Here is a 27,474-nt window from a genome sequence, read left to right as displayed (position 1 = left end):
TCTTCTTCTTCTTCTTGGCATTAACGTCCTCACTGGTTCTCAGCTTAGTGTTCTTATGAGCGCTTCCACAGTTACTAACTGAGAGCTTTCTTTGCCAAAGTTGCCATTTTCGCATTCGTGTATCGTGTGGCAGGTATAATTATACTCTATGTCCAAGGGAGTCTAGGAAATTTCCATTACGAAAAGATCCTGGACCGACCGGGATCGAACCTAGACACCTTCAGCATGGCTTTGCTTTGTAGCCTCGTACTCTAACCACTCGGCTAAGGAAGGCCCTAGGTTAACTTACCTCAAAATATATTTATACTCGGGGTAACTAGGACCTATCGAAACAAAAACCAGAATCAAAACTTTTCCCACACGTTTCAAACATTTTCTAAGAGAGTAGCTCTAAAACATTCAAACGAACGATTTTTATCAAAAAAATTAATCTTTTATTACGTAATTGTTGAACATGGAGCAAAAAATGACTAATCTGTCTAAATATTTTTTTCTATTTGTATTTTTTAAATATGAATTTAAAATTGAACGAAGACAGAGATAAAATTTAAAATACATCATGAGAACGATTACTATACATTGTTTATTCAACTTTATTTGATAAAATGAAAACAAACAAAAAATTATAGAGCATGATTCGAACCAAGAACCTTCTGATTGAGAACCACGTATTTTACTACAGTACCAATCTATCGTGATGAATGATGGGTGATCGATGCGAATGACTTGAAGCAAAGTGCACCACTTTGTGTTGTCGCTCTGGATGTTACGTTTATGAAGAATCATGATTATGACTCCAGAAACCATGATTTGTCGTCCTGATATCACGGCCTTACCAATTTATGAATTTCATGACTTGTAAATCATGGTGTAAAAATCAGATTTTTATCCGTGTAGCGTTAAACGCTTAGAGGTATGCGACGCCCTATAAATGTTCCGCACAGCAAAAAAATCTCAAATTTACATGGCACGTAATTTTTTATGATAATCATGTAAAACGAGTTTCAACTGAACATTCAACGATAATTAATGCAAACTGTCTCATTGCATTCGATAATGCTTGCAAACTTGAGTGAAACTGAAACATTTCATGATCTTCCATCCAACATTCGCCAATGTTGCATGCCTTCTTGCATCTTGAAAGTGAAATTGCAAACAAGAATTCTCGGTTTACATGATTCTACGCTGAATATTCTGTCAAAAATAATGCACATGAATGGATCGACGGCGTGTCATTCCATGTGCATTATTTATGATTGAATTTTCAGCGGGAAAATCTTGTAAATCGAGTAGTTTTGCAAGCAACATTCTTTGAGAGAAGGCGTTTCGCGTTCAATATTAAGGAATTTGGTAACAATGTTGAATAAGATAGATGTGTTTATAGGTTTTATCATTGAATAATACATGAGAGATGGCTTTACATGATTGAAACTAAAGTAACGTTACGTGTAAATCTAAGATTTTTTTGGTGTGTAATACATGAGAAATGGCTTTGCATGATTGAGGCTAATATTACGTTACGTGTAAATCTAAGATTTTTTTGGTGTGCGTAATTTATTCAATTTTGTTCGATTCATACTCCATTATCAAAACAGAAAACCGATTTTCGATTATATTAAAAATTATATATCCATTCAGAATAAATCTTTTGGCAATTTATCAATTGCAATTGATAGTAAGAATACCAGTACTTGTTTTAAAAATATAAATCATAATTCTTCGAAACAGCATGCCTAAATATTCAAGTTTTCTTCGAAAAAACTATCAAAGTTACCCCGTTTTACGATTTATGTAATGTTTAGTTTTTCGGTAATTGTTTAAAGTTTGAATTCTGTGTCAAACTAAGCCAACGCCATACAAGTGGGAAAACTTGCATGCAAGTTAGCTGAACTAGACGTGCATCCCAAAAACTAGACGTGCCACGCTATTTTTGAAAATTGTTCGATGGATTCAGCAACCCATAATTAAGTTAATAGCGGTATTTTGGTGCTTGAGACAAAACCATGCTCCGCAGTATAACTTATTATTCTGGTATTACCGTTATTCGGAATCAAGATTATGATTACAGAAATAATGATTTGTAGTCATAATACCATGACCTACCAAGTTTATGAATTTCATGACGAGAATCAGATTTTTATTTGCATAGATGCACTATAAGTGGGGGAAAGAAATTTTAGCACAATTGGAACAAAATATATTATAACAACAAATGTTTTTTTTTGTGATATGATTTATTTCAAAACATATTTAAAACGCAATTTGCTATACACTCCAGCCACTTTTAACGACGGTTCTTTTTACGACCACTATTTTTAGGTCCAAACTTCATATTAACCACCATTTTAAAAAATGAGATGTTGATCAACAACAAGTTGATTGGCAAGTCATCAAATAAGATAGTTATGATGTTCCGCAAAGTTGTTCAGTAGAAAAAGCTCACATGCGGTAGCCATTGCAATATGGAATTCCTTTACTTGGCGGCGCTAGTAGGCATGCAAATTTGGTTATATCTCAGGATTCTGACTACTTAGATAGATGGCGTCTTCGGCAAAGTTGATCCGCAGCTCAAGTGCTCTAGATACAGAGAATATGGAAGGTTGATGTCTCCGGAACAGTTATTCATTAGCTCGAAGGCTGACATGCGGTGGTCATTCAGTTACGGAACTCCACCACCAGGTAGTGCAAATGTACATCAAACTTTTGTTTTGCAGGTATTTCAAAATCCTGACCACTTCGAAAGATGGCGAAAGTTCAAAGTTGTTCAAAGTTGTTCAGTAGTTCAAGGCTAGTTGATCCAAAACTTTGCCACAAGGTGACCAGTGAGTTTTTTGAGAAATGAGATTCTAGGGAATTATATTCTGTGTAATGGAACTCTGGGGAATGATTTTCTGGGAAATGTTATAGAATCAAAAAACAGCCTTTTACTTACATAAGAATATTCCCGTGAAAAAGTTTCATGCTCACTAGCGCCACCTAGTGGCAAAGCCTCGAATCTCTTGGGACAAATAATGATGGTCCTTGAGCTACTGAACAACTTTGCCAAATTCGCCATCTTTCTATGTGGTCAGGATCCTGAGAAATCCACAAAAAAAATCGCTACCTGGTGGCGGAATTCCGTATCTGAATGACCACTGCAAGTCAGCCTTTGAGCTACTGAACAACTCTTCCAAAGACACTAACCTTCCAAATTATCACGATCTAGAAATATCATAATGTGATAAAGGATCCATTCTTATCCCTCAAGGTCCATATACCGTACACCCCCGTTAATTTGAACGATACCTCATGCAAACCATCGGGGTTCATTTTTAATTTGAACATCTAGTCCAGGGGGGGTATACGCAACGAGGTGCGCCTACCGTTCATGATTTGTGGGTGTGTTCATGTGGCTCACAACACTGCTAGACTTCCCGCAATTTGAGTGTTGAAAATCATCAGCATGAGAGATGATACTGTTTGGGCCGGCCCGCGTGAGAGATGATTGTTAGGCGAGCTTTGTTTGTAGGTGACAGCCGTACACCCACCCTGATCTAGTCACCCTAGAAACGTGTTTCTGGTCACCTCTTTCACTGTTTTGCATGCTGTTTTGTTTTGATTCTGCGTTCCGATCCACAGCATTCCATTCCACAGCGTTCAATTCATGGTTCAATTCCACAGCGTTCCATTCCACTTTACTCCGTTCCATGAGCTAAATGACGTTTGAACCATTTTTAATCTGAACAATGTGCAAATTAGGGTTACCCGGTAGTGCATGTTTGAAAAAGCGCCCCTGCCGGTAAAATTCCAATCTAAAAGGATGATCCTCAACTCTTTAAGGTAGATCATACTTAGTACCGAATTTTCTCCGAAGACAATACTGTGATGTCTTCTAACGCATATGCGTACTCCATAACGCCTCTCAACCCTCCTCCTATGGGGGAACTGACTGTATTCAGCTTATTCGTACCATTTTATCAGTATTGCCAGCATAAAAAATGATTGTGTTACATTCCTAAACTTTGCTCAAGATTCGAATTAAAGAACGTGCAGAAAATTTACTATATATAGCATTATCATATTTTATAAGAGAAGTGTGACCAGGTTCTATGGTACCTTTAATTTTTAGCTTTTTATGAAAAACTGGATTACAGTTGAAGAGTTTTCTTATCAAACTAGATCACGCCGAGGATCGTAGGTTTGAATCCCAGCTGTCGAGAGTCTTCTCGCAATGAAAAATTTCTCGACTACCCAGTAGCAAACACTATATATGAATGGAAAAATAGTTTATCGACAAAGAAAGCTCTTAGTTAAAAACTGTGGTAGTGCCCATAAGAACACTAAGCTGCGAAGCAGGCTCCATCTCAGCCAGAAGAAAGAAGCAGTATGGAATCGTCACGATTGACAAGAAATTTGCAATGGTATTTTAAGCAGATTAAAAAGTTTCCGAAAGTTTTCCTGGAATTCCAAAAGATTTATTAGAAATTTCAAAAAGATTCGTCAGAGGCTCTGACAGGTTTGTATTGTGTTCTTGAGGATTTCTTAGGAGCCCTCTAGAGCATATGGTCGACAAAAGGTCTCTCCATGGGAGTCTCTAAGATTCACCAAGGATTTTTAATGATTTTCAAAAGCATTCCAACGGTATTTCAGAAAAAAATCAAGGAGATTCCAGGAATTATAATAGTGTCCTCAGGGGTTCCAAATATTCAAGAATTAATCAGAAGTTTTGTAAATATCCTTAAAAGTTCTCAAGTAATTATTAAAGATTTCCTTGAAATTTTATTCTTACAATTCTCAGGGGTTTCCAGTTGTTCGCAGGGTTTACAAGGAGTGCTTAGCAACTTCAAAACAGGATTTATAAAATTCGTAGGTTTCCTTAGATAAATTCAGATGCTCTCAAAGATGTTTCAAAAGGTTTCACGTTGTGTAAAAATAGACAAAGATTTTCCAGAGCATTATGATTGTAATGAGTTTTCATAGGTTCTAATAAAGTTTTCAGAGGATGAAAAGCGCATTGTAAAGCTTTTCAAGCAACTTCCGCGGGCTTTTACAGTGATTTCGTAATTTCCCTTGAGTTATGGTTCTGGCCAACTCACCGCAACCAAAATTGGATATCTATTAGGTACTCAAAACGATTATATTCAATAGTTTCGATATAAATTACGCGGATTGTGAATCAAAAGGTAGCATCCGTCATACCAGAAACATTCGGTTTAATTGGATTTTATTGTCTAAACGGCAATCCGCACCTAATGGTTAAATTTGAATTTGATTTCCTCCCTGGCCTAACGCCGAACATATAGGATACGTTCATCTATCAATAAGGGAACATTTCCAACACAATCTCTAATTTACGTCACGCTTTTACAGAAGAAACTGAGTTTTGAGAAATGTAACGATTCATATAAAAAAGAAAGGAGGACTATCCCAAAATATGCAGAATAGTAGATCGATGGGATTGACAATGATCATTTTTGTGTAACGTAATCAAAGGACGCCTCCCAAGCCACACGAGCGTTTGTCACAGCTGGAATGCGAACACCGCATGAAGTTTTGATGCATACTCACCATAGTAACCGGCAATTTTGATGCACGATGTGGCCGGAAACAGCCCGTCCCTGCCCTTCCGGCCACCCATGCAGGGCGACTCCAGTATGGCCGTCGAGTAGTTGTTGTGAAACGGATCGTCACAGGCTTTGTTGGCCCCGTTCATTGACACACATTTGAAGCAATCAATTCCGTTCGCTGGAAAGTGGAGAAAAAAAAGAAACACGTGGGAAAATGGTTAATGCAGGTAGGTAGACACGTATACAAACATATATGACACTTATGTATTTCAATTTGTTGCTTTCATTAACCCTTCATAACCCGTTTCATATTCAAAAGGAATAATTAGATGAACAGTAACATCTGTTGATTCCAATAAAATCAATTATACAATCTTGAAACTTTTTTACTGAATTGTTTTAAGTTTTTGACTTTTTTTATCAGGGATATTTAAATCTATTCATGATGTTTCTACTTATAACAGAATGATTGGTACAATTTAAAACATTGCTTAAAGCCATTTTCCGGTATTTTTTTTGTACGTTTGTATTTTTCGTGATTATTACATTCCAAACATTACATTTTTTCCTAGTATTCTGTGTTAAACATGATAGTGCTCATGCTCATTTGGTAAAACTAACATCTTGTTCTACACTTTTAAATTACTGTGGACGTAATTCTCGTTATAACTGAATGACACATGATGAAGGAATTACACAAAAATGTGTTCTTGAAGATGCATTGAACAAAAAATGTAATTTTAGATGTTGAAGGACATGAAAACTATGGAACTGTGATCGACATTTCCCGAATCAGACACTAACGTATTTACAATTCGACACAAGTTTACGTCATTCGGCTCGCTTCTTATATGTAAACCACTCTGTTCAAAATGACTTTTTCAAAATTACCTGCTGATAGAACTGATGACTAGGTTTGTCAGATTTTAAAATTGGCATAGCCTTGGAATTTTTCAATGCAAAAAATTGGATCAACCCCATTAGGTATGATGTCATTTCGCATAATGCCGTTTGGCATAACGCCATTGGCATAGTAATCATTTAAAATAATGCCGTTTGGCATAACGGACATGGTTCCGGGTCATTTAGCCGAATGCTATTTGGCCGAATGCCGTTTGGCTGAAATTGAAAACAATAGTATACTACAGTTAGCATGAAATCGTAATGAATTTCAAAGAACTTGTTCTGCTTATTCTTAAAGAAAGATAAATCATCATTTATATACAAATAATTAGCACTTTAATGTTAGTTCAAGGAACAGTCAATGCTGAAAGAAGAACGTCCTAAATGTAAGCAGTCATTCACTTCTCTGCTATGGGTGAGAGCTGCCAGTAGAGGATCTCGCATCGCGTTTGTAGCCTTGTAGGCCTCTGACAGTAACTAAAACGTTTTACGATTTAATCGTCCTTCTGCTGGATCGGGTTGCTCCGATCTCTCGAATCGTACTTAGTAAAATATTTCATAGATCTAGCAGTCACAAGTCTTTGTTTCTTTTTTTCACAACGGTGAGCTTCTTCGACGTAAGTGTTCTCTGAGTCGTTCGGTTTACTGCGTTACGCAAGCAACCGTGCAGAGTTCAGTTCACACGTTGCAATCTTAATTTTGAAGGAGAAAAGCATCTCACCTGAGTTAACCGTTAAGCTAAAATATGTTTTGAAAAAGTCTCTTTATGAACAAGCCTAAATTCCAATAACTATGAAAAATACTTCACTCTTAAAAGAATAGCCTATGATTAAAAGAAGGAATAATCTCTTATGAAAATTTAAGCAAGTGTAATGCAAATATTAGTTTTATCAATATAACTACAAAGAACTACCGTAAAATTCCCAATGAAAACATAAGCTAAATTATTGCCGATGTGAATGAAACAAGTTTAACTCGAAAGAAATGCCTATGCTTAAAAGAAGGAAAAATGTATGATGAAATCATTAAAGGCACTTGAAATATTAGAACACCGTTGATAACCCAGAGACGAATCAAGCAACAGCTTAGAACCTTGCGATGTTTGGAGTCCACAACTTCGTCCTGAATATACGGTTCAATTTTATCATTCTCGTCCCGCCAATCATGCAAATCAACAATCAAAGCGTTGTAGCAAATTGATATTTTTTTGTAATTCGGCCAAACGACCCGTTCGGCCAAATGACATTCGGCCAAATGGCGTTAGGCCAAATGGCATTCGCCCAAACAGCCGGACACCTTTTGGCATAATTTAGAGAGTACATTTTCACATATGTATTTTATTCCTATTCAGAACTTTTTTTTATGAACTATTGCTCCAGTATACCAAATCCAATGAGCTCGATTTTCGAGCGTAGCTTGAGTGGCACAGATCCCGAGGAATACTTCAGTAAATCTAGTAATTTCTCCAGTGATTCTGAATATTTCCAGGACTGTTACCAGCCATTTTTCAATGTTTTGAAGAATTTCTTTAGAATTTGGTTCAGAAAATCATAAAGCACTCTAACGCTTCCACAAAGGTTTATTAAAAAAACCTGTTAATGTCAAAAAGTTACAAAAAAAACTGCAATCATTTTCACAGAGAAGATGTCGAAAAATATCCTAGTGATTATCCCAGAATTTCTTCCAGATATTTTTGCACTGATTCTTTCACCTATTTCTTCAGTTGTTTTATAAGATTTACCACAGCTCCTACAGGAGCTCTTCTACAATGGTTTGTTACAGAGTTTTTGAATATCGTTTCGACATTTTTTCAAGAAACTCTACGATAATTCCTGCTCCGATTTTTTCATTTATTCTGGACTTTTTCAAAATTCATCCACCATTACTCTCAGAAATTGCTCCAGAACTCCTCAGACATTTTCCGATGAAATCTATTGGAAACTTTTCCAAGAATTCATCGACAAATTTGACCTGTGACACCTCATTAAGATCCACAAGAACTTTCAAATGTCATTTTTACAGCATTTTATCAAAATATTATGGTTGTGGTTCAAACAATTTTATAAAAAAAATCAAATAAAATTTCAAAATCTCCATGTATTCTTCTGAACTTTATTCAAGTTTCCAAACCAGTTAATACTACAGCAATGTTTACAGTTATTGTTCCAATCATTCATAGATAGTTTTTTAAGTATTCTGTCCGAATTTCGTCAAAGAATTTCTTTGAAACATCTAGTAAAAAAAAATCGGATATTGTATTTTTTAGTTATTTTTGCAATTTATCAAGAAAATTCTAAGATGAATTTTATCAACATATGGTTCTTTCCTTGTAGAAATCCGTCAAGGCATACTTAGAACTCTCACAATTCATCTGAGATAACTTTAGGATTTTTTTTTGAAATTTTTCGTAGATAGTTTTGACAATTCTACTCAAAATAATCTGAAAAAAAATCCTTGACATTTCTCTGGAGACATGAATGACTAGAATGACCCTGTATGAATGACTAGAAAAAATTCATGATGAATTCCTTGAGAAATGTCTGAACCAGTATTTGAAAGTGTTCTTAATGGAATCTCCAAAATAATTTCTGTGACAAATTCCGGACTGAGTTTTTGAAGGTATTTAAAACGAATTTCTTGAAAGGATTACTTAGAAAGATTGTGAAAAATCCCAAAACAAACTTTTGAAGGAATGTGCGGAGTAGTATGTGAATGAAATCTACAATCAAACGAGCAGTAAAACTTGTAATGTCACGAATGGAATTTAAAATCTTGTCTGTGGGGATGTCCATTAACTACGTGATTTTTTTTTTTGGGATTTCATCCCCCTCCCCTCTCGTAAATTTGTATGGACCGTGGTCATGAACAAAAGACCCCCCCACTCCATCCAATAAATGACCACGTAACAATTTTAATTGCAACTGAAGCAAGTAACAAATAAAAATGTTAATTTTATGGATTATACCAACTGGCCGTTATGCCAAATGGCTTTTATGCCATATGGCATTATGCCAAACGACATTATGACAAATTACTTTATCCCAGAGTCAAAAAAAAAAATCCATTAGAATTAATAAATCAGGAATGGACTGAAGGCACGCTACCAGAAGAGTGGAAGCACAGCCTTGTAGTCCCCATACCCAAGAGTTCCGGACCGGCTAACAGTACCACCAGCTACCGCCCGATAGCACTCACCAGCTGTGCATGCAAAATTGCAGAACGGATGGCAAATCGTCGGCTGATGGAGCATCTTGAGTCCAATGGCCTACTAGGGTACAGCCAACATGCATTTCGCCCAGGGTATGGTACCGGGACTTACCTAACGAATCTCGGAAGTATCCTAGAAGACGCAATGAAGGCGCAGGAACACGTGGAAATCGTATCCCTCGACCTTGCCAAGGCATACAACCGAGCCTGGGCCCCTAACATCCTTAAGCAACTAGTAGAATGGGGAGTATCCGGTAACCTATTGAATTTCATAAAGAATTTCCTCACAAACCGAACCTTCGAGGTCCTGATAGGAAATCACCGATCGAAAGTCACGAGGGAGGAGACCGGAGTGCCTCAAGGCTCTGTGATTTCGGTTACACTCTTCCTCGTAGCCATGAGTGAGCTCTTTCTGGTGCTACCGAAAGGAGTATATATATTGGTATACGCGGACGACATCTTGCTCCTGGTCACCGGAAAACATCCCCGTTCAATCCGCCGGAAGATGCAAGCGGCAGTGAATGCCGTCACCAAATGGGCTGGCAACACGGGCTTTGACATCGCGCCCGAAAAGAGCTCAAGACTTCACATCTGCAACTCAAATCACCGCCCACCAAAAACACCTAGGGTAACGTTCGTATTTTGGACCCCCTAAGGAAATGATTTTAGTTTTTTGTTCCAATTAGTTAATTGCACAGCGCAACCAAGTCAAAAACATGCCAAAATGTAGAGAATAACTTCCTCTACAAGATAAAAATGATTATACGGTTATGTAGGATCCATAAAACGTCGAAAATGATTGAATTGTGAAGCACTGTTTTTCATTATTTTGGACACACCAATACATTTTGGACCCTCAAAGTATATATTTTGGACCCCCGGCATTTTTTATCGTTTGGCAACAAAGTCCACGACACTGGTTGTATAATATGCTTGCCCATAGTCTACTCAATCGATTGACAATGGTAAATCGAAGAAATTCTACGCCTTTAGTTCAGAAATTTGAAAACAGTTTTTGTTTACATTTGAAAAATTTCTGACGGCTTCAATTTCTGGGTGAAAGGTGTTGTAACGGTTACATAGATGAACCGATTAAATTAAATTAATTTCAGATAAAATAAACACATTTTCTATGTACAAACGGTGGATGCAATTGCGGAATAGTCCTATTTTAACAAATGTCATGCAAATTGAGTTGGTATTTCGATTTGAACTGGGAAATTTGCAGGAAAATGGCTCAGGGGGTCCAAAATATATAGGGGTCCAAAATATATTGGTTACCCTATAACGGCCAACGGAAAGACGGTCGCCTTGAAAAAAACACTTGAAGTGCTGGGAGTGACGCTTGATCGAAAACTTTCTTTCCACAGTCACTTTTCGCGGTCAAGGAGAGTTGTACAAACCGTGTCAACTTGATCCGTAGCATATCATCCAAACGGACGCGCAGCGACCGCGCTACGCGACACCGGGTGGCCGACGCCGTAATTTGTAGTCGCCTCTTCTACGAAATCGAGATTACCAGCCGCGCACAGGACAATCTAGTGAAAACACTGGCGCCAACCTACAACAACACCATCCGTGCGATCTCTGAACTACCGTAATCCGGGGTAACATTGATCATTTTTTGAATATTTCTCAAATATTTTGTTTGAAAATGCAAATGTTGCAAATTTTATATTTTTAAAACAGGTACTGCCACCCATAGCTCGAGACTATATACAGCATTTTCTTTTTTGAAAGATTTAAGCATGTTTAAAAAAAATGTTTTAAGTGATTTTTTGATTAAGCTGATTTGGGGTAACATTGATCACCTATGTGAACAATGTTCGGTAATATTGAAAATGTCATTACTTACTCAAATCATGGCCCCCGAAGCCAAATATGAAGGCCAAACGCTTACAAGTCATTTACTTTTTGAGTTATTTTGAAATTAAAAATACCTCGACTTACGGAATACGCCTAAAGGTAGGCAATTTCCTAAGGGAATTCTAAATTCTTTACAGTAATTCGTCAATGTTACCTAATTGAGCATACTTATGAAAGTTTTGACAACGGAATCGTTTTTGGCGATGCCATTTTTAGTAAGAACCACACTTTCCTTGCTCATATCGTTAGCAGAACTTGTGTGATACATGAATGTTCGGTAGTATCATCCCTACCCATTGAAATAATTATTTCGAAAAGTTGACAAATTTACGCAAAAGATAAACGCAATTTACGCAAAAATCTTCACTTTCATTAGCTTATGAATATAAAAAAGAGAAGCTCCATTCATGATTTGGAAATTATACATCAATAAATGGCGATACGAACTTTTTTGGAGATGGGTCATTCCGATCAATGTTACCGCGCTGATCAATGATACCCCGGATTACGGTACTACCTTCCACTCCTGCTGACTCAGTTTGCGCAGAAGCCGGTGTGTTACCTTTCCGGTATAAACCCGCTTTGACCCTCGGAAACCGCTATCTGGAAAGGACCAAGGAAGATGGGCAGACTTGCATCCTCGAAGAGAATGCGAACTCTGCTCTTAACGCTGTGGCCAGCATCCAGCTTCCTCCGGTGGCCAGGCTCCACCGAATCAGACCCAGAAGCTGGTCGGCCAAGAGACCCCAGATAGCCCAAAACATTAAGACCCATTTCCGGAGACAGTGCAACCCCACGGAAGTACAGACTGCTTTCAGAGAGGTACTACACAGAAAATTCAATTGGCACGAGGTCCGATACACCGACGGCTCCGAACTAGCGGAGCGGGTCGGTCTCGGCATTAATAGTCGCACTACAGAAATCTATCACAGCCTCCCTGGTCAGTGCTCCGTTTTCTCGGCTGAAGCTGCGGCCATACTTGTAGCCATCACGACGCCCTGCGACTATCTGGTGCTGGTCGTCAGCGACTCCGACAGTGTCCTGTTTGCAATTACTAACCCGAACAATCGACACCCTTACATACAGAAAATCCAGGCAGCCTTGGATAGCCCATCCACTAGAGCCACATTCATGTGGGTCCCCGGTCACTGCGGCATCTCCGGCAATGAGCGAGCTGACACACTCGCTGGCATCGGCCGTAACAGCCCATTACTATCCAGAAAGATCCCCCGTGATAACGTGAAATCCTGGTTGAAGGAGCGACTTTGGACCGTCTGGTCCGTAGAATGGCACCGGAACAGAGGGTTATTCCTTCCCAAAATTAAAAACACCACGACAACATGGCAAGACCAACCTGCTCGCCGGGAGCAGGTCGTCCTCTCTCGGCTGCGTACGGGACATACACGGCTGACACACGACATGGGTAGCACAGGGGGCAGTTTCCCCCGCCACTGCGAAACATGCAGGACACAAAATACTGTCGAACATTTTCTGATAAACTGTCCTACCCTGGAGCACCTAAGAATAATCCACGAGATCACCGGTATGGACAGCACCCTCCAAACGACAGCTGATAATCTTTTTGAAAGAGGCTGGACTCTTTACCTTAATATGACCCCTGCTAAGACCCTGGACCTGAAAACGAATACGAAATCACCACATCCCCTACCGTTACGATCCCTGCTATGACCTTGAACTCGATACGGAACTTCCACATCATTCGACAACACCAGTGAAACAAAGAACACCGCAACATACATTGTTAATTATACAATGTAACTCCCTCTCCTCCTCCATCCCTGCAAATTAACCCCCCCCCCCCTTATATGCGGGGATGAACCAGCCTCGGGCTGAATTTCCCCTTAATAAAGAGTCAATCAATCAATCAATCAAAAAATCCATCATCGTCAGAGTATTTCATTATTTCATTTTTCAAATACACAAGCCGTAACGCTTGAGCCTACTTGCCCCTCCCCCTAGAGCGTTATGTGATTTGTGAGTGTTTTCAAAATCCTGGACTACTTGCGTTTTCTTTGGGTCTCACAACTACATTTTTCACGTTTTCAAACTGCTTAGTATATTTTTGTTTATTTTTTGCTATTGAATCAATATATTTTTAAATTTAATTTTTTTATTTCTTTTCTTATACAATGGTTTTGTTAAAGCTTCGAGAGAATTGTCAAATAGAATTTTGTTTGCAAAGACATATTTATGAGGTTGTTTTTGATGTGTGCCTTATATCAGACAAATCAGAGTTGTACATGTATATATATAAATATAAATTGATATTCTTTAAAACGTCATATTAGGATTATTCTCTAAAAACTATCAATGTTACCCTATCTTACGGTAAATTGAACTTGTTTAAGAATGTATAGGAGAAACTATACTAATTGATTTTATGTTCGATTGATTTTATCACAATTCTTCCATAGTATCTATTTATAAAAGAGATAACATTCTGATAATTGTATTGCGGCGCTTATATTAAATCCACATCCAGCGGCGGCGGTAACGCGCAGAAGATATGCGCGCAATTCAATCGCAACGTCAAAATTCAAGTAGGCTAGGATTTTTTCGTCCTTTAAGGACACAAATGTTTCAAATTTGCTAAATCTGAAACATTTGGTGATTTTCATTATCACTGCGACGGAATATCGACATTTCAGATAATCGCATTACGTGGATTTATCTTGCAGAGCATATTAGACTGAGCTATGAGTAAAATAAATTCATCACCTGGCAAGAAAGGGTCATATGGTGACATGGAACTTTTGTATCCAAATATACGATATCAGAATTGAAACCAATCGAATGGTTACAATGTAGTGCAACGCTGGCAAATTGAGCGGAGGAGGTGATTTTGCTAATTGATTTATGAATAAAATATTTGCTACACACTTTCCAAAGCGTTTTAATGTACTTTGCACGCGCAAAACGGCAGCCCAAATAATTAATTATGTATGCTTATCCTTGGCTCAGGGATGGTTTAATTTATGCTTTACGCTGGACCACGTAAATGAAATTGTTTGGGTTTTGGTGGCAGCTAACGGTGTTTCCTGGTATGGTAAAAAAATTTGGTGCGTTGTGTATTGAATACTGTGCAGTTGGAAATTCATATCAATGAATCTCGACAATTTGGTTTGGGGAGTAACTGAGTTGGAAACTGGTTGTAGTGTTAATATTTATTATACCATCCCATTGTTATGGAAGGAATTTTTATCCAGCACAAAGGAACTGAGGAAATGACAAACTTTTGTGAATCAATGTAAAAAAAATAACTCCAATAGTGAATTATTAACAGTTCATAATTCAAATAATTGTTTATTTACCCGAATGCGATAAAATGTGGGTCTGAATGTGATTCTGAAGCTCACTCCCTTGTTTAGTACTTATGAATAACACAGTACAGTATAGTACTTACGAACATATCCTATGTTGATACATTGGAGAAAATGTCGAATAAAACTAACAATAATGTTAAAGAAAAATCTACACATATATTTTAGATTTATTTAAAAGCGATGCTTTTTTTTCTTATCAAAAGGTGAGTTCTGTGAAAATTTTGAACTGCTTAGCGAAATAGAATGTTACATGTTGTTAACAACATGTTAATAACAGCCTAATTTAGTTTTACCAAATTACGATGATAGTGCTGCAAAACACAGAACATCTAGATTTGAGAAATGTATGTAATGTTTCAAATGACATTTGTAAAAAAAAAACAAGAAAATGTTATTCAAAGCTGAGAACATTTCTAAACCGTTAACAGAGAATGGAGTTTTAAATTCAAGGTAGAATAAATCATGTTTGCGAACTTTGATTGCCTCTTTCTCACAGATGATGTTGCCACTCAAAAATCTCTCGACGTGCAACCGTTTGTTTAAATATTCATGTAATGTGTTTCGTTGAACGGGTCTTAAACATCTGCAACATGCTCACGCTGCTGTAACGGTTGCTGAATCCGGATAAAGTATTTAAATTTAATAATGTAAAAGGTGGGTCTGTTGCTCGATCACATAGTACCGTCTAAATCGTATCATGATTTCAAAGGATGTATGGCGAGGACACAAGTGGTTGAATGAAAAATAAAATGAAATTCCATCAAATCCTGCAGCTCTCAATTCGCTTTAGAAATCATAACTTGTCCGCAAATCCGGGTCAGCATGAACCTCACCCACACGAGGTTTCTTCCGTTTCATGACGGATTTTTCAACCGTGTGTGGAGGAAGCTAATGGCTTTTTTTCTGTTGGCCAGAAATGTACGCGGTTTGAAAGAGAGACCATACCGACGCTTCCGGTTCGGTCGTGGATTCTCTCGACTTCTTAAACTATACAAGAGTAAACAACGTTGCAATTGTATATAGAACATCAAGTTTTAAAACAGGTCCTGCCCCAACCGGTATGTAACTCCAGGAACATGAAGAAAACAAAGGAAAGTGATTGTAAAAATACAGCCATCATGCAACGGAACACAATTCCAAGAGGTTGGGAGCAAAACCAAGAGAGAAACTTATAAATTGTGAAAACGTGTGAAGGACAATTTCATTCAAGGGTGTACCTGAGCAAATGGCTTTCATCCTAGGGAACCGGAAAACGGCTGGTAAACCGAGATTTGAAAGCTTTGCTCGCTGACTGCTGCTGTACCGGTCAGCTGTTGAGTAGCACAAAGGAAAATCGATGTGCTTGTTTTCTCGTCCTACTATTATGGTACTGTATCGAGGGCTGTAGGAATGGACAGCAGCATGCGTCAATCAAAGGAAGAAAATGATATAAGTTCTATTTAAACTTGAATGCCACAAAAATCAAATTATTTTTATTAAATGTTCACAATATTCTCATCCCTCCGAGTTTTTGTGTAAGGTACACCAGTGCAAGTTGAAATAGCTGAGTAAGATGAAATACTATGCTATTATGGTAATATGTTTTGACGACTCTAGCAGTTCAACAAATTTAGTCAAAGTCTTTTTTATTACAGTTTTTATGTAATGCGCCATTTTTGTATAATTAGGTTTATTGTGACTGAAACTGGGCTTTAAAGTAAAGCCGAGCAGAAGGTGCCTCAATGGGCTCAAAGCATGAAACACGAATATAAAATCGCACCCTTAGAAAGCCAGAAGTTCGTCTCTCCAACGGTGTCTTTGTAGGTTCGGTGCACCTTTAGTAGACATGCGCCTATAGTCGCACTAGTAGCCTCTTACGACCGTTGTGCTATAAATCGTAGCAAAATAGATTTGGCAATGAAGGTCAAGAGCTTTTCATTAAAGTACCATTGACTCACTGCTCGATTTTGTTCAAAAATTATCGAAATAAATAGTTTTGACTGCAATTCACGCTCCTTTTTCCCCCATCGTGGGAGCTGGTTGGTTTCTACTGTCCGATGTGCTGACGTAGCCATCGCCTTCGCAGTCCTGACCTTCTGTGCCTGTGTTCTCCGCGCCTTTCAGGTGTTCATCGTAGTGCTACTTCCACCTTTCGATCACCTCGCGTCCGTCCGTCAGGATGCTCCCATCCTTATCCCGGCATATTTCAGCTCGCGGCACGAAGCCTTTGCGTGATGCGTTGAGCTTCTGATAGAACTTCCACGTTTCTTGAGAACGGTACAGCAACTCCATCTCTTGGCATTCCACCTCTTCCAGGCGGCGCTTTTTGTTCCGGAATAGGCGGGTTTGCTGTTTCCGCTTCAGTCTGTATCGTTCCATGTTTTGTCGCGTACCATGCTGCAGCATTGCAGCCCGCGCTGCATTATTCTCCTCTAGAACCTCCTGGTACTCTTCGTCGAACCAATCGTTCCTTGAGCTCCGTTCCACATATCCGATAATGCTTTCGGCAGCGTCATTAATGGCTACTTTGACTATCCTCCAGCAGTCTTCAAGAGGGGCCCTATCGACCTCGCCCTCATCCGGCAACGCTGCCTCTAGGTGCTGCGCGTACGCATTGGCGACATCAGGTTGTTTCAGTCGCGCTAGATTGTATCGAGGCGGGCGTCGGTACTGTACATCGTTGATGACGGATTGTTTTGGGCGCAGTTTCACCATCACCAGGTAGTGGTCGGAGTCAATGTTAGCGCCACGATAGGTTCTGACGTCGGTTATGTCGGAGAAGTGCCGTCCATCGATCAATACGTGGTCGATTGGCGATTCAGTTTGCAGAGGTGATCTCCAGGTGTACCGATACGGGAGACTGTGCTGGAGGTGCTACGAATGGCCATATTCTTGGAGGCGGCAAAATCTATCAGTCGTAAGCCGTTCTTGTTCGCCAGCCGGTGGGTCGGTCTGAACTCCTCCTCCTGGCCAACCTGAGCGATCAAGTCTCCTATGATGATCTTGACGTCGTGGCTTGGGCAGCGGTCGTACTCGCATTCGCGCTGCGCATAAAATGCTTCCTTGTCATCATCAGTGCTTTCGGAGTGAGGGCTATGCACGTTTATGATGCTGAAGTTGAAGATCCAGCCTTTGAGCCTCAACTTGCACATTCTTTCGTTGATCGGCCACCTCCCGATCACGCGCCTTTGCATATCACCCATCACTATAAAAGCTGTTCCCAGCTCACGTGTGTTGCCGCAGCTCTGGTAGATAATATGATAACCTCTAAACGTTCGCACCATCGAACCTGTCCAGCACACCTCCTGCAGCGCTACGATGTCGAAACCGCGGATCTTCAGTACATCGGGGAGTATGCGAGTACTTCCGATGAAGTTCCGAGATTTGCAGTTCCACGTACCAAGTTTCCAATCGCTAGTCCATTTTCGTCGCTGTGGTCTTTGCCGATTGTTCCGGTCCGTATTCTCTCATTGACGTTCCTGTGCTGATGTGTTTTTACGGTTGGCTTGCAGGGCCTGACACCAACCCCCCTAGATTTCCGGAGGACCATTCCCCCTAAATGTTCGGAGGGCCATAGTGTGCAGTTTAGCTTAGAGTCCTTCTCTGGCACTCGGGCGATGATCAGCCGCCCCTGACATGGGGAACAGACGCTGTTGTGAGCCGCTCCTAACATGGAGTACAGACGCTCCAGGTTTGCAAGATTTCATTTAAAAAACTCCTAACAAAAAAGATTAAATTTTCTGACTTTTGAAAACTCTACCAATTTCAATCATTGAGTAGTAATTTCATCACAGATAATGGAACTACATCAAAGTTCAAGCTAAACTCACCGAATTTGAAAGCTAAAAATTACCCCCCGCAAGTATTCTGTAGTGGCACATCCTGTACTTTAGAATGCGGCATAATAAGAAAGGTGTGCTCTGCATGCACTTCTCTCGAGTGGATATGAATGAATATTTTAAAGCAGTTTTGTCGGAACAGATTTTCGAGTGCCGGTGTTGTTGTTGTTTCTTCCGGTTAGCTACCGTGTAAGCAATACACGGACTGCCGATTGAGAGTAGGATTTGCGCTCTTTTGCGCCATTATTTTTGCTAACGGGAAAAGCAAAAATTTGGATTTAGTACAAGGCAAACATCTTTTTGTGAAATGTAAAGTACTTTGTGCCTATGGGTACGAATAATATGAAGTGCGAGCAGAGCATCAGCTTATTTGGTTGTTCCACTAGCTGGTGTTTGGCATGGGATTTTCAGTCTTTTAATTAAAATTATTCTAAAATCACACATCTGTTTTCGAAAAAAAATTGCTCGATCTAGTGAGAGTAGTTTCTGAAAAGAATTAAGTTTTAAATACTTCTTCTTTTTTTCTTTATGGCATATGGTTTCATCCGAATGCTAAATCTTTAGAAACCAGTTTAAATGTATTACTTTTGAACTCGAGATTGGAAAAATTACTCAAACATACATGAAAATGAATATAGCAGAAATTGTATAAAATTATATAGGTATGTATAACAAATAAAACATGTAATTACTTACCACATTTTGTAAACAGCAGCACCAGGTAACTCAGCAAAACAACCGCAAGGCAGCTGATATGTTTTTCAAGCGTGACCATGGTTTTGGCCTTTGCTACAACTAATTTGCCCCCAAAACGATATTCTTGTGGCAGTTTTCAACGTTCCAAGTCTCTCACTTTCCGCACTACTACTCCTGTTACCTGTCCACGCAGCATCAACGCCTAATTTGGAGACCGTAATAAAATTAAATTTGTCCTGCTCCGTCCTCGTTTGCCCCCCTGTGCACAATTTCTAGTATTTTTTGCCATTCAATTAAGATCCGGGCATGTTTACACTTTTATGTTGACTTAAGTTTCTTCATCAAAAGAGACCCAAAACCCCGGTGTTCGTCATTGGCGTTGTAACGACGTCGTTGGGTAGTCAATGTTGTTGTCGCATTCGTTGACCCTCTGGGCACTGATGACACCGTTCCGCCGAGAGATTTTTCGGGGACATGTTTACATAGGCTTCATTTGAACCTTCCAGCTGTATTTGTGTTTTGTATCAATTTTACAGAAACGGATGTTCACCTGAAGCGATGCTGTTTTTTTCGGATTAGACGTTTGTTTTTCGTGTTGCCATTGTCTAATCGCTGGTTTTATCACTGATCTCAAGCCTAAATTATTTTTTTGTTAGTAAAAAAGCACCTAAAGGGTCTGAATCATTCCAGGGCTGGTAGCAGATCTTTTGTTTTGAGACTGAGTAACTGTCTTCAGAAAGCTTTTTAAAATACTCTGTTTTCAATGGAAAGTCACTAAAGTTTCTTTTTTAACCTTTACAGTACTGGGTATTAACATTGAAGTTTCAAAATTATGTACCTTCGTCATCGTTTGATCGGATTGAGATTTTCAGGAAAAATCAACATGAGTTATTTTTTTGATGCAAGCATCAATTTTTTTGAATGCGTTGGCGTTTTCAGATTCAGGATTCAGGTACGAATTCTTTTCAGTTTGAAGACTATTTCGTACAAATGCATTGAAAGTTGTCAGGCCAAAAATGCGGAACTGCTCGTGAAATAGTATGCTGAGAAACAGGCTCTGATCTGGTGGGACATAATGTCAGAATTAAGAACTTTAATGTGAAAAATCATGAAATTCAGTCCATCATACGACAACATCAGAGAAGGTTCCAAGATCAGCCATTTGGAGCCCTATTGGAACCGGACAGCGAGTGTCCAGAAATGTGATCATGAACCACTTTATAACTCATGACACGATATTTAATCACACTTGGGTTTAAAATCATTAATGGTGAGCCGTCGGAAGGTACTACAGTCAACTCTCTATAACTAGATATTAAGGCTAAGTAGCCCGTCATTCATTTTGGCAATAATGATGACTTTTCAGCTTGCATTTAAAAGTGATAAAACTCAGTCTTAATAGTTTATATTGCAGGCTTTATCCCATTGAGGACTTAATACCAAGGAGAATCTTTGGAGAATTCTTGGATGAATTTTTTGAGAACCTTCTTGGGAAAATTCTCATATAATTTCCGCCGGATTTCCTGAAAGAATCTTTAGTTGCATCTCTGGAGTTATTACTGAAGAAAAATTCCTGCGTAAAATATCAAAAAAATCCCTTACAAAAATATGTTGGAAAAACTCCCAAGAAATCCGTGACGGCATATCTGAAAAAAATACTAGTTAAATTCTCGAAGACGTCCTGAAAAGAAATCTTGAACGAAGTTCCAGGGAAAACGATGTAAAAATCCTTGGACATATTACTGTAGTATTTAAGACTTTCTTATGAAATTAAAAATATAACATAAAATAATATTAAGAGGAGTTTCTAGAAACATCTTGTAATCTCTGGAGTAATTTCTGGGGTTATCCTCAGAAAAAAAAACAAGTCAAATTCTAGAAGGTATCTTGAACGACAACCTTTGGATATTCCTTAGGTTTTGAGTAAGTTAGAGAATCACTAAATGAACTCTGGTATAAATCTTCGTCGTAATACATGAAGGAAACTTTGTATTAATTTCTAATGAGTTTCCTGCAGATATAATCAATAGTGCTTGTATGTCGTTACGTTATGAGGAATTCCCGGAAATACTCTTAGAAATATCTGGTCATGATTCTGGTTTGGTTTCTTGATCTTCTTGATCTTCTGGGTCTTGTTTGGTCTCTTTTTCAGGCATTAGGTCTTTACAGTTCCTTTTTAGAGTTTCTGAAACAATCTGGTGTTATTTTTATATTTTATCTGTGACAGACTTCCATCTGACCATGTTTGCATGTGTATATCGTGTGGCAAGCACGTCATTTCAACGCCCTGAAAAGTTGAGAAATTTCCCACCCGAAAAGATCGTTGACGGGCGGGATTCGAACCAACGACAATCAGGCCTCAGCTTGGTCTTCCTGATTAGTTGCGCTATGTTCACCGCTATGGATATCTAGGCCCATGGTTCTGGTGTTATTACTCGGGAGAAATTCCTGGTTTAAATCTTAAGGAAACCCTTAAAAAATATTTTGAAGAGATCCTTACTAACCCATGGCGGCACATCGAAAGATTATAAGTTGAATTCTCGAAGATGTCATGAACAAACATCTGGGACGAAATTCTAGGGAAATCGATAGGAGAATCAATGTACACATTTATAACACTCTTAGAATTTTTTTGTGAAACTTCTAGAAGGATATTTGAAAGAATTTAGGAAAAAAATCTTTGAGTACCTATATTCATAGAAAAAAATCCATATTAAATTCTTGAAGGTATTTGTAGGTAAATTCTTGGAGGAATTTGTTAATCCATGAGAAATCACTAAATGACGTACAGAAATCATGGAAGTGAAGTATCATGACCGACTTGCGACACTGATGAAACGAGCCTTCTCACTGTCACTAGACGAAAATATATTTCATGTGCCAGGCTTCTTCCTTGCTCTTGACTTTTCCTCTTTCTCCCCCTTTTAATGATCAACTACAAAAGAGAAGCGATTTTACCCACACACAAAGTGAGCGTACGAGCTCTGCGGGATGAAGAGTTCACACGTTTGTGTTTTGTTATATTCATTCCCACAGTGGGGAAGAGCTTGTTTTGACAACCTCAGTGCTTAAAAGAGAAGGAGATTATTTTTTCCCTTTCTCAGTTAGGAGGAGAGCATGTTTGCCCATTTCTCAGTTCGGGGAAGAGCATTTCCAGACAGCTCTTCGTTGTCTCTTTGTAGCTCTTTGCCCAAAAGGGCAAAGAGGACAGCGAAATCATGCTCTTGTGTTGACGGAGAAACCAACCTCAGTTCATCCCAAAAGCAATGATGATGTGTTTGCAGAGCCTCGCAGTAAGCTAGAGCTGTCAAATTGAAGATGTGCGTTTGGATAGAGCCAACGTTTCTCTCCACTCTCTCAGCCACGGATTATTCAACCAACAGCGAATGCTGATTCATAATTGTTGTGAGCGTACGAGATCGCTTCATCTATCAGATCAAGATGAGCAGAATAAAGCCTGCATGTGCTCACTTCGTCACGTCGCTATGACGGAGCTTTCACGAGAGCAATTTTAATGTTATTTTGCTATTTAAATTTCCACCTCATTTTGGAGAATTTCGGAAGTAAATGTGTTTGATAAGTTAAGTGGATAACCTTCCACGATTCCAAGGATATAAATAACAATTATACCAGATAATAAACTAAAAATAATCAAGTTAAAGATTTCGTCACAAGCCGTAGTGACGGAGAAATGAAAAAGAATTACAAAAAAATCTCCGTCATTGTCTCGCCGTCCGATGATAGTGAGGGGAGCATCTACACGGAGAAAATGAAGTACACTAAAGTGAGTTCATTCCAATCAATTTGAGAAGCTAAGTTCTTTTCACTCAACCGGCAGATCAAATAACTTTCCTTCCAGTACTATGCCACTTACTCAAATTTAAGGTAACGCACAAAGGTTCGGGTTTTGGGTTGTTTTTATCTTCACTCTCTGACAACAACAATAGAGGGAGCGATTGAAATAGGGAGAGAAAAATGACTTAAAAATAAGTTAAAAAATAGTCAAATATGGGTTTTCCGTTTTCTCCGTGTAGGTAAAAGTCTTACGACGCTATTTACATTAACGATTTCCAGCTTTGATAGAAATACGAATAGTAATACTTGTCACAAAGAATTCCCAAAAATATTCTTAGAAATATTCTTAAAGTCGGATTCTCTGTATGTCTGGTCCGATTCTCTGTGGAAGCTTCTGAAATCTCATGCTTCCAGTTAAATTTTATTTCGTTTTTTTGATTTCAGCTCGGTCAATTTTTGATGCCTTTAATTTTCCTGCTTGTTTATTTTCAGCCATTTGGTCTCCAACTATTCTACTTTTTATAAAATCAGTCGCTACCAGCCCTGTGAACCAACAGAACTTCATTTTCACACTAAATTTGTTCTCACTGTGGACACATACGCTTCAGCTTGAAGACAACGTTTTCACCGTCATTTTTGAGCTTCCACCCAGCAAGCGGACCCCGGAGTCTAGTTAGGTCAATTCCAGTCATCAATAAACTTCCAGCTGGATCGGCATTCCTGTATGCTTTCGTTCACGCGTTATAATCCTTCGGAGCGGATTCCAACGAGATTTCACGCATCACATCACAGTTTTTCTCACAGTGTCCGGTCAACTACGGGACTACGGGCTCGCTCGCGTGGTACCAAGATTCAGTGATCATGAAATTGAATTTGACGGTTGAATGAAGGACCGGGCGCTGGAAAGCTGAGTTTACCGGTAAACTCGAGTCGAGCAGACTACACACAGCGGCTTTCCTGATGATGAATGATGGCCAGCTAGGGTACATCCTGAAATCGGTAGAGGAAGGGAGAAAGAGATTTTGTTACAAAAGCACGGTACTGTGTCATATAAATGTTTTCGGAGGATGAAATTGAAATGGGTTTGGTGACACGTAATGGGACACAGTGCGGGAGATATGATTGATATTGATGGTGGGTGAAAAGCTGAGTGATGAACTTTTTATTGTCCTTGTAGCAATATCTGTGTATCAACGTTTTAAACATAAGTGGATTTCCTTTTTTGCACGATTTGGAAATTTCAAAATAGGTAATTACTACTCCATTCAAGCCATGAATCACAAGCCCATCATAAGAGGACATGGTGTTTTCATTGGCAATTCATTTTTCTATACAAATAATGTGAAATTACAGTGGCGCGTTGACAGACCTCCTTAAACTTTTCGTTTCAAACAAGGATTTGAACATGGCTTCAACCTGAAAGTTTGTAAAAAAAACATAAACTATGTCGCCAAAACAAATTTTTGTTCATTTTGTTAGAAGAATTGAATTTCAGTCAAATGTTTGTCATTTCTTTGTAAATTACCTATATTTGGGGGCTTTCGGCGGTAATCTTGAAATTTGACTATACTTTGGGGAAAACCTTGGACGTTGAAAGAGGTCGACCTGAGAGCTTTTGGGGTCTTTGAACTGCACCTTTATTTCTTGAACGGATTCATATTAATCGATTTGATCTGGAAAGAATGACAATTTATTTCCCCATAACAAACGAACACGACACAGCTTAAAGTCCAGTGCTATTTTTTGTCCTATCACATGACACGCTTTATTTGATCACAAGCATCACTTCAAACATTTTCTTCGACATCTCTGTGCCGTACAGCTAGCTTTTATTGTCTGCCTCTGGTCTTTTCCTCCATACCAAACTACCACCCACTTTGTGGGAATATTCATGAGATAATACCTGCCTGACACCGGAATTGCTGATTTCATCACTTGGTCTTTGTTTCACGATGTTTAACCCATCCAGACAGCACGGTTTAGGACACGGAAATGCCAAAATATGGTCTGAGGACAGTGTGTTCCTTCTTTGTCATGAAACATTCACCCCAATGTGCCATTCCTTTGGTGGCAATTCTCAAGCAGAAGAAAGTTTTCTTTGTGGAAACGAAATGGAAGTTGCTCGTGGTCGTTGATAGGGTGGTTCAAATTACAAGAAAGTTTGTAAATCCAATCTTAATTACGATACTCTTAGGCTCCTTCAACCCAAAGGCGATGTAGCAGCATGAACTTGGTTTTAGAATTAGGTTTTTAGTTTCTTCATAAAAATTTTCATATACACCTTTAATGTCAATTAGGGGTGGAATTGTCACCAAAATGGATTAAAATTTGACGGAACTTTATTTTTTAAGGATTGCAAAAAAGGTTTGAAAAATTTAATTTTGAAACTTGTTTCACATTTAAAACCACCCTAATAATGCACATGTGAATGAAAATGGTCCAAGCATAGAAGTGTGCGAAGAAAATATACACCGAAAAAGGGTTCTGCTCACGTTCTTCGCTAAAGGAGGCGTAATTGGGACACTTGCAAATTACTTTTTGAGAAATGGATGGCGACTTCGGCGAGTTGGTACACCAAAATGGGCACTCGGATCATGAAACGTGTGATGAATTTTTCGGAGATTGTCCCCGACGTGAGTTTCTGGAGTTTTATCATCGTTACTAACTGTATAATGTAGTTTGTTTGTTGTTATTACCCTCAAATTAAGGAGTCACATTTTGGGTTCCACCATATCCTTTTTTGATTTTGATGAAAAGAGTTAGGTTCATCTATGTTGTTTATTTATTTCATCATGTCTGAAACAGCTGTATTGCAATCAACTATGATTTCCACTTCATTTATTCATGGGCCCCTCATTGCCATTCTAGAGACTTTGAAATAATTATATTATAATATAAAAAGAATATCTAAATATTCGAAAACTCTGAGTATAGCTTTTAATCTCATCGAATAAGAAATCAACTTACAAGAATCTATCAATTTATCATTTTGAACTATTGGATAAATATGTTAGGTAAGGATTCTTCATTAGAACAAGGAGTAATTGTCAAAGAAAAATTGCATAATGCTCAATTGATATTTGTTTTCATTACAATGATTTCGAAAAGCTATTTCTTACGAAAAGCATATCATATTTTTCACTTCAATATTGCTTATACGCCATTTCACAATTCTATCGGATCAACGCTTCGTCGATAGAGAATTGGCAGTTGCGGATTTCGTAATAAACAAGGATACACATTTAATAGTCTCAGTGGGCTCGTTTTGGTTTCATCCTCCAAAATTGAATTGTCTTCTTCTTGAAGAAGACTCATGCTAAGCTGTATCACACAATCCACCAAAAAGAATAGGTTGGCTTTAAGCTGACATTTTACTTTGGGTATATAACTTAAAGTTTCAGGATGGCTTTGCGCTAGGCTTTCGCTATCTGTCGTTTTCAATCCGGAAGTCAAAATTAATCTCATTTTCAGCGTGATACTTGGTTAGCTTTGTGTGGTGTAGCAGCGAGGGAAATAATTGAAATTGATTTATGACAAACGGATCTCTTGGGAATATAGAGCTCGAACGCGAGATATGCTAGGCAAAGTTATGTATAATTCATATTGTGTTCGTATAATTATTTAAAAGTACGGAATTGATTTTTTGTCATTAATATTTAGAGTCGAACCTTTGACACGTTAGAAGCTACTTTTAAGGGGGCAGGATCCGTCATTGATTTTGGAATTTTCAAAAGCAGTTTTTTCGTTCAAAATCAAGAAAATGTACAGGAAAATGTGTTCACTGTATTCTATTCTCCAACCGAAATACAGTGCACACATTTTCATCGAATAATTTTTAGTTTTGAACAGAAAAACTGCTTTTCAAGTTTCAATGATGACGATGATTACGATGACGGAGCGTTGATCGTTAAATGTTGACTTCACCAATCAGGAAAAGCAAAAATAGAACCAACGGTGTTTTACGGTAACCTACCCGATAATCAATAAACACAACGAATGGCTGGTCGGGTCATGGAACATGGTAACTTCGCATAAACTCACGCGTATTGCAGCATAAACTATGGAATATATGCGTGAACGTAGAAGATGAATTACGAGCGGTGGATCCTATATCCAACACTAATCAAGTCGGTTTCGTGGACGGGTGAGCGACAACGGACATACTTTTTTGTTGCGGCATATCCTTCAGATGTCGCTGATCCAAAAGTGTCTGCGAATATCAAGTTCTTACCCAACACCTATCCATCGATTTCAGAGCGGCCTATCGACCGTAAAGATGTTTGGAAAATGATGGACGAG

General features: G+C 38.6%; 1 protein-coding gene across 2 annotated transcripts in view; it reads right to left on the bottom strand.

The window, feature by feature from the left end:
• Positions 1-27,474, bottom strand: part of LOC5574821 — a 125,920-nt gene that overhangs the window by 12,692 nt on the left and 85,754 nt on the right. The window contains exons 2-4 of one of the 2 annotated variants that reach the window (XM_021849583.1): positions 23,764-24,165; positions 19,381-20,016; positions 5,548-5,724 (exon numbers count right to left, since the gene is read on the bottom strand). In XM_021849583.1, the coding sequence (XP_021705275.1) occupies positions 5,548-5,724; positions 19,381-19,459 (256 nt within the window). In that variant the 5' untranslated portion in view covers positions 19,460-20,016; positions 23,764-24,165. The remainder of the gene's footprint in view (positions 1-5,547; positions 5,725-19,380; positions 20,017-23,763; positions 24,166-27,474) is intronic. The other variant, XM_021849584.1, reaches the window with a different exon arrangement.

This window comes from Aedes aegypti, chromosome 3 (assembly GCF_002204515.2).
Source record: "Aedes aegypti strain LVP_AGWG chromosome 3, AaegL5.0 Primary Assembly, whole genome shotgun sequence".
In the NCBI taxonomy this organism is placed as follows: Eukaryota; Metazoa; Arthropoda; class Insecta; order Diptera; family Culicidae; genus Aedes; species Aedes aegypti.
This window is presented reverse-complemented; position numbering and strand designations above follow the sequence as displayed.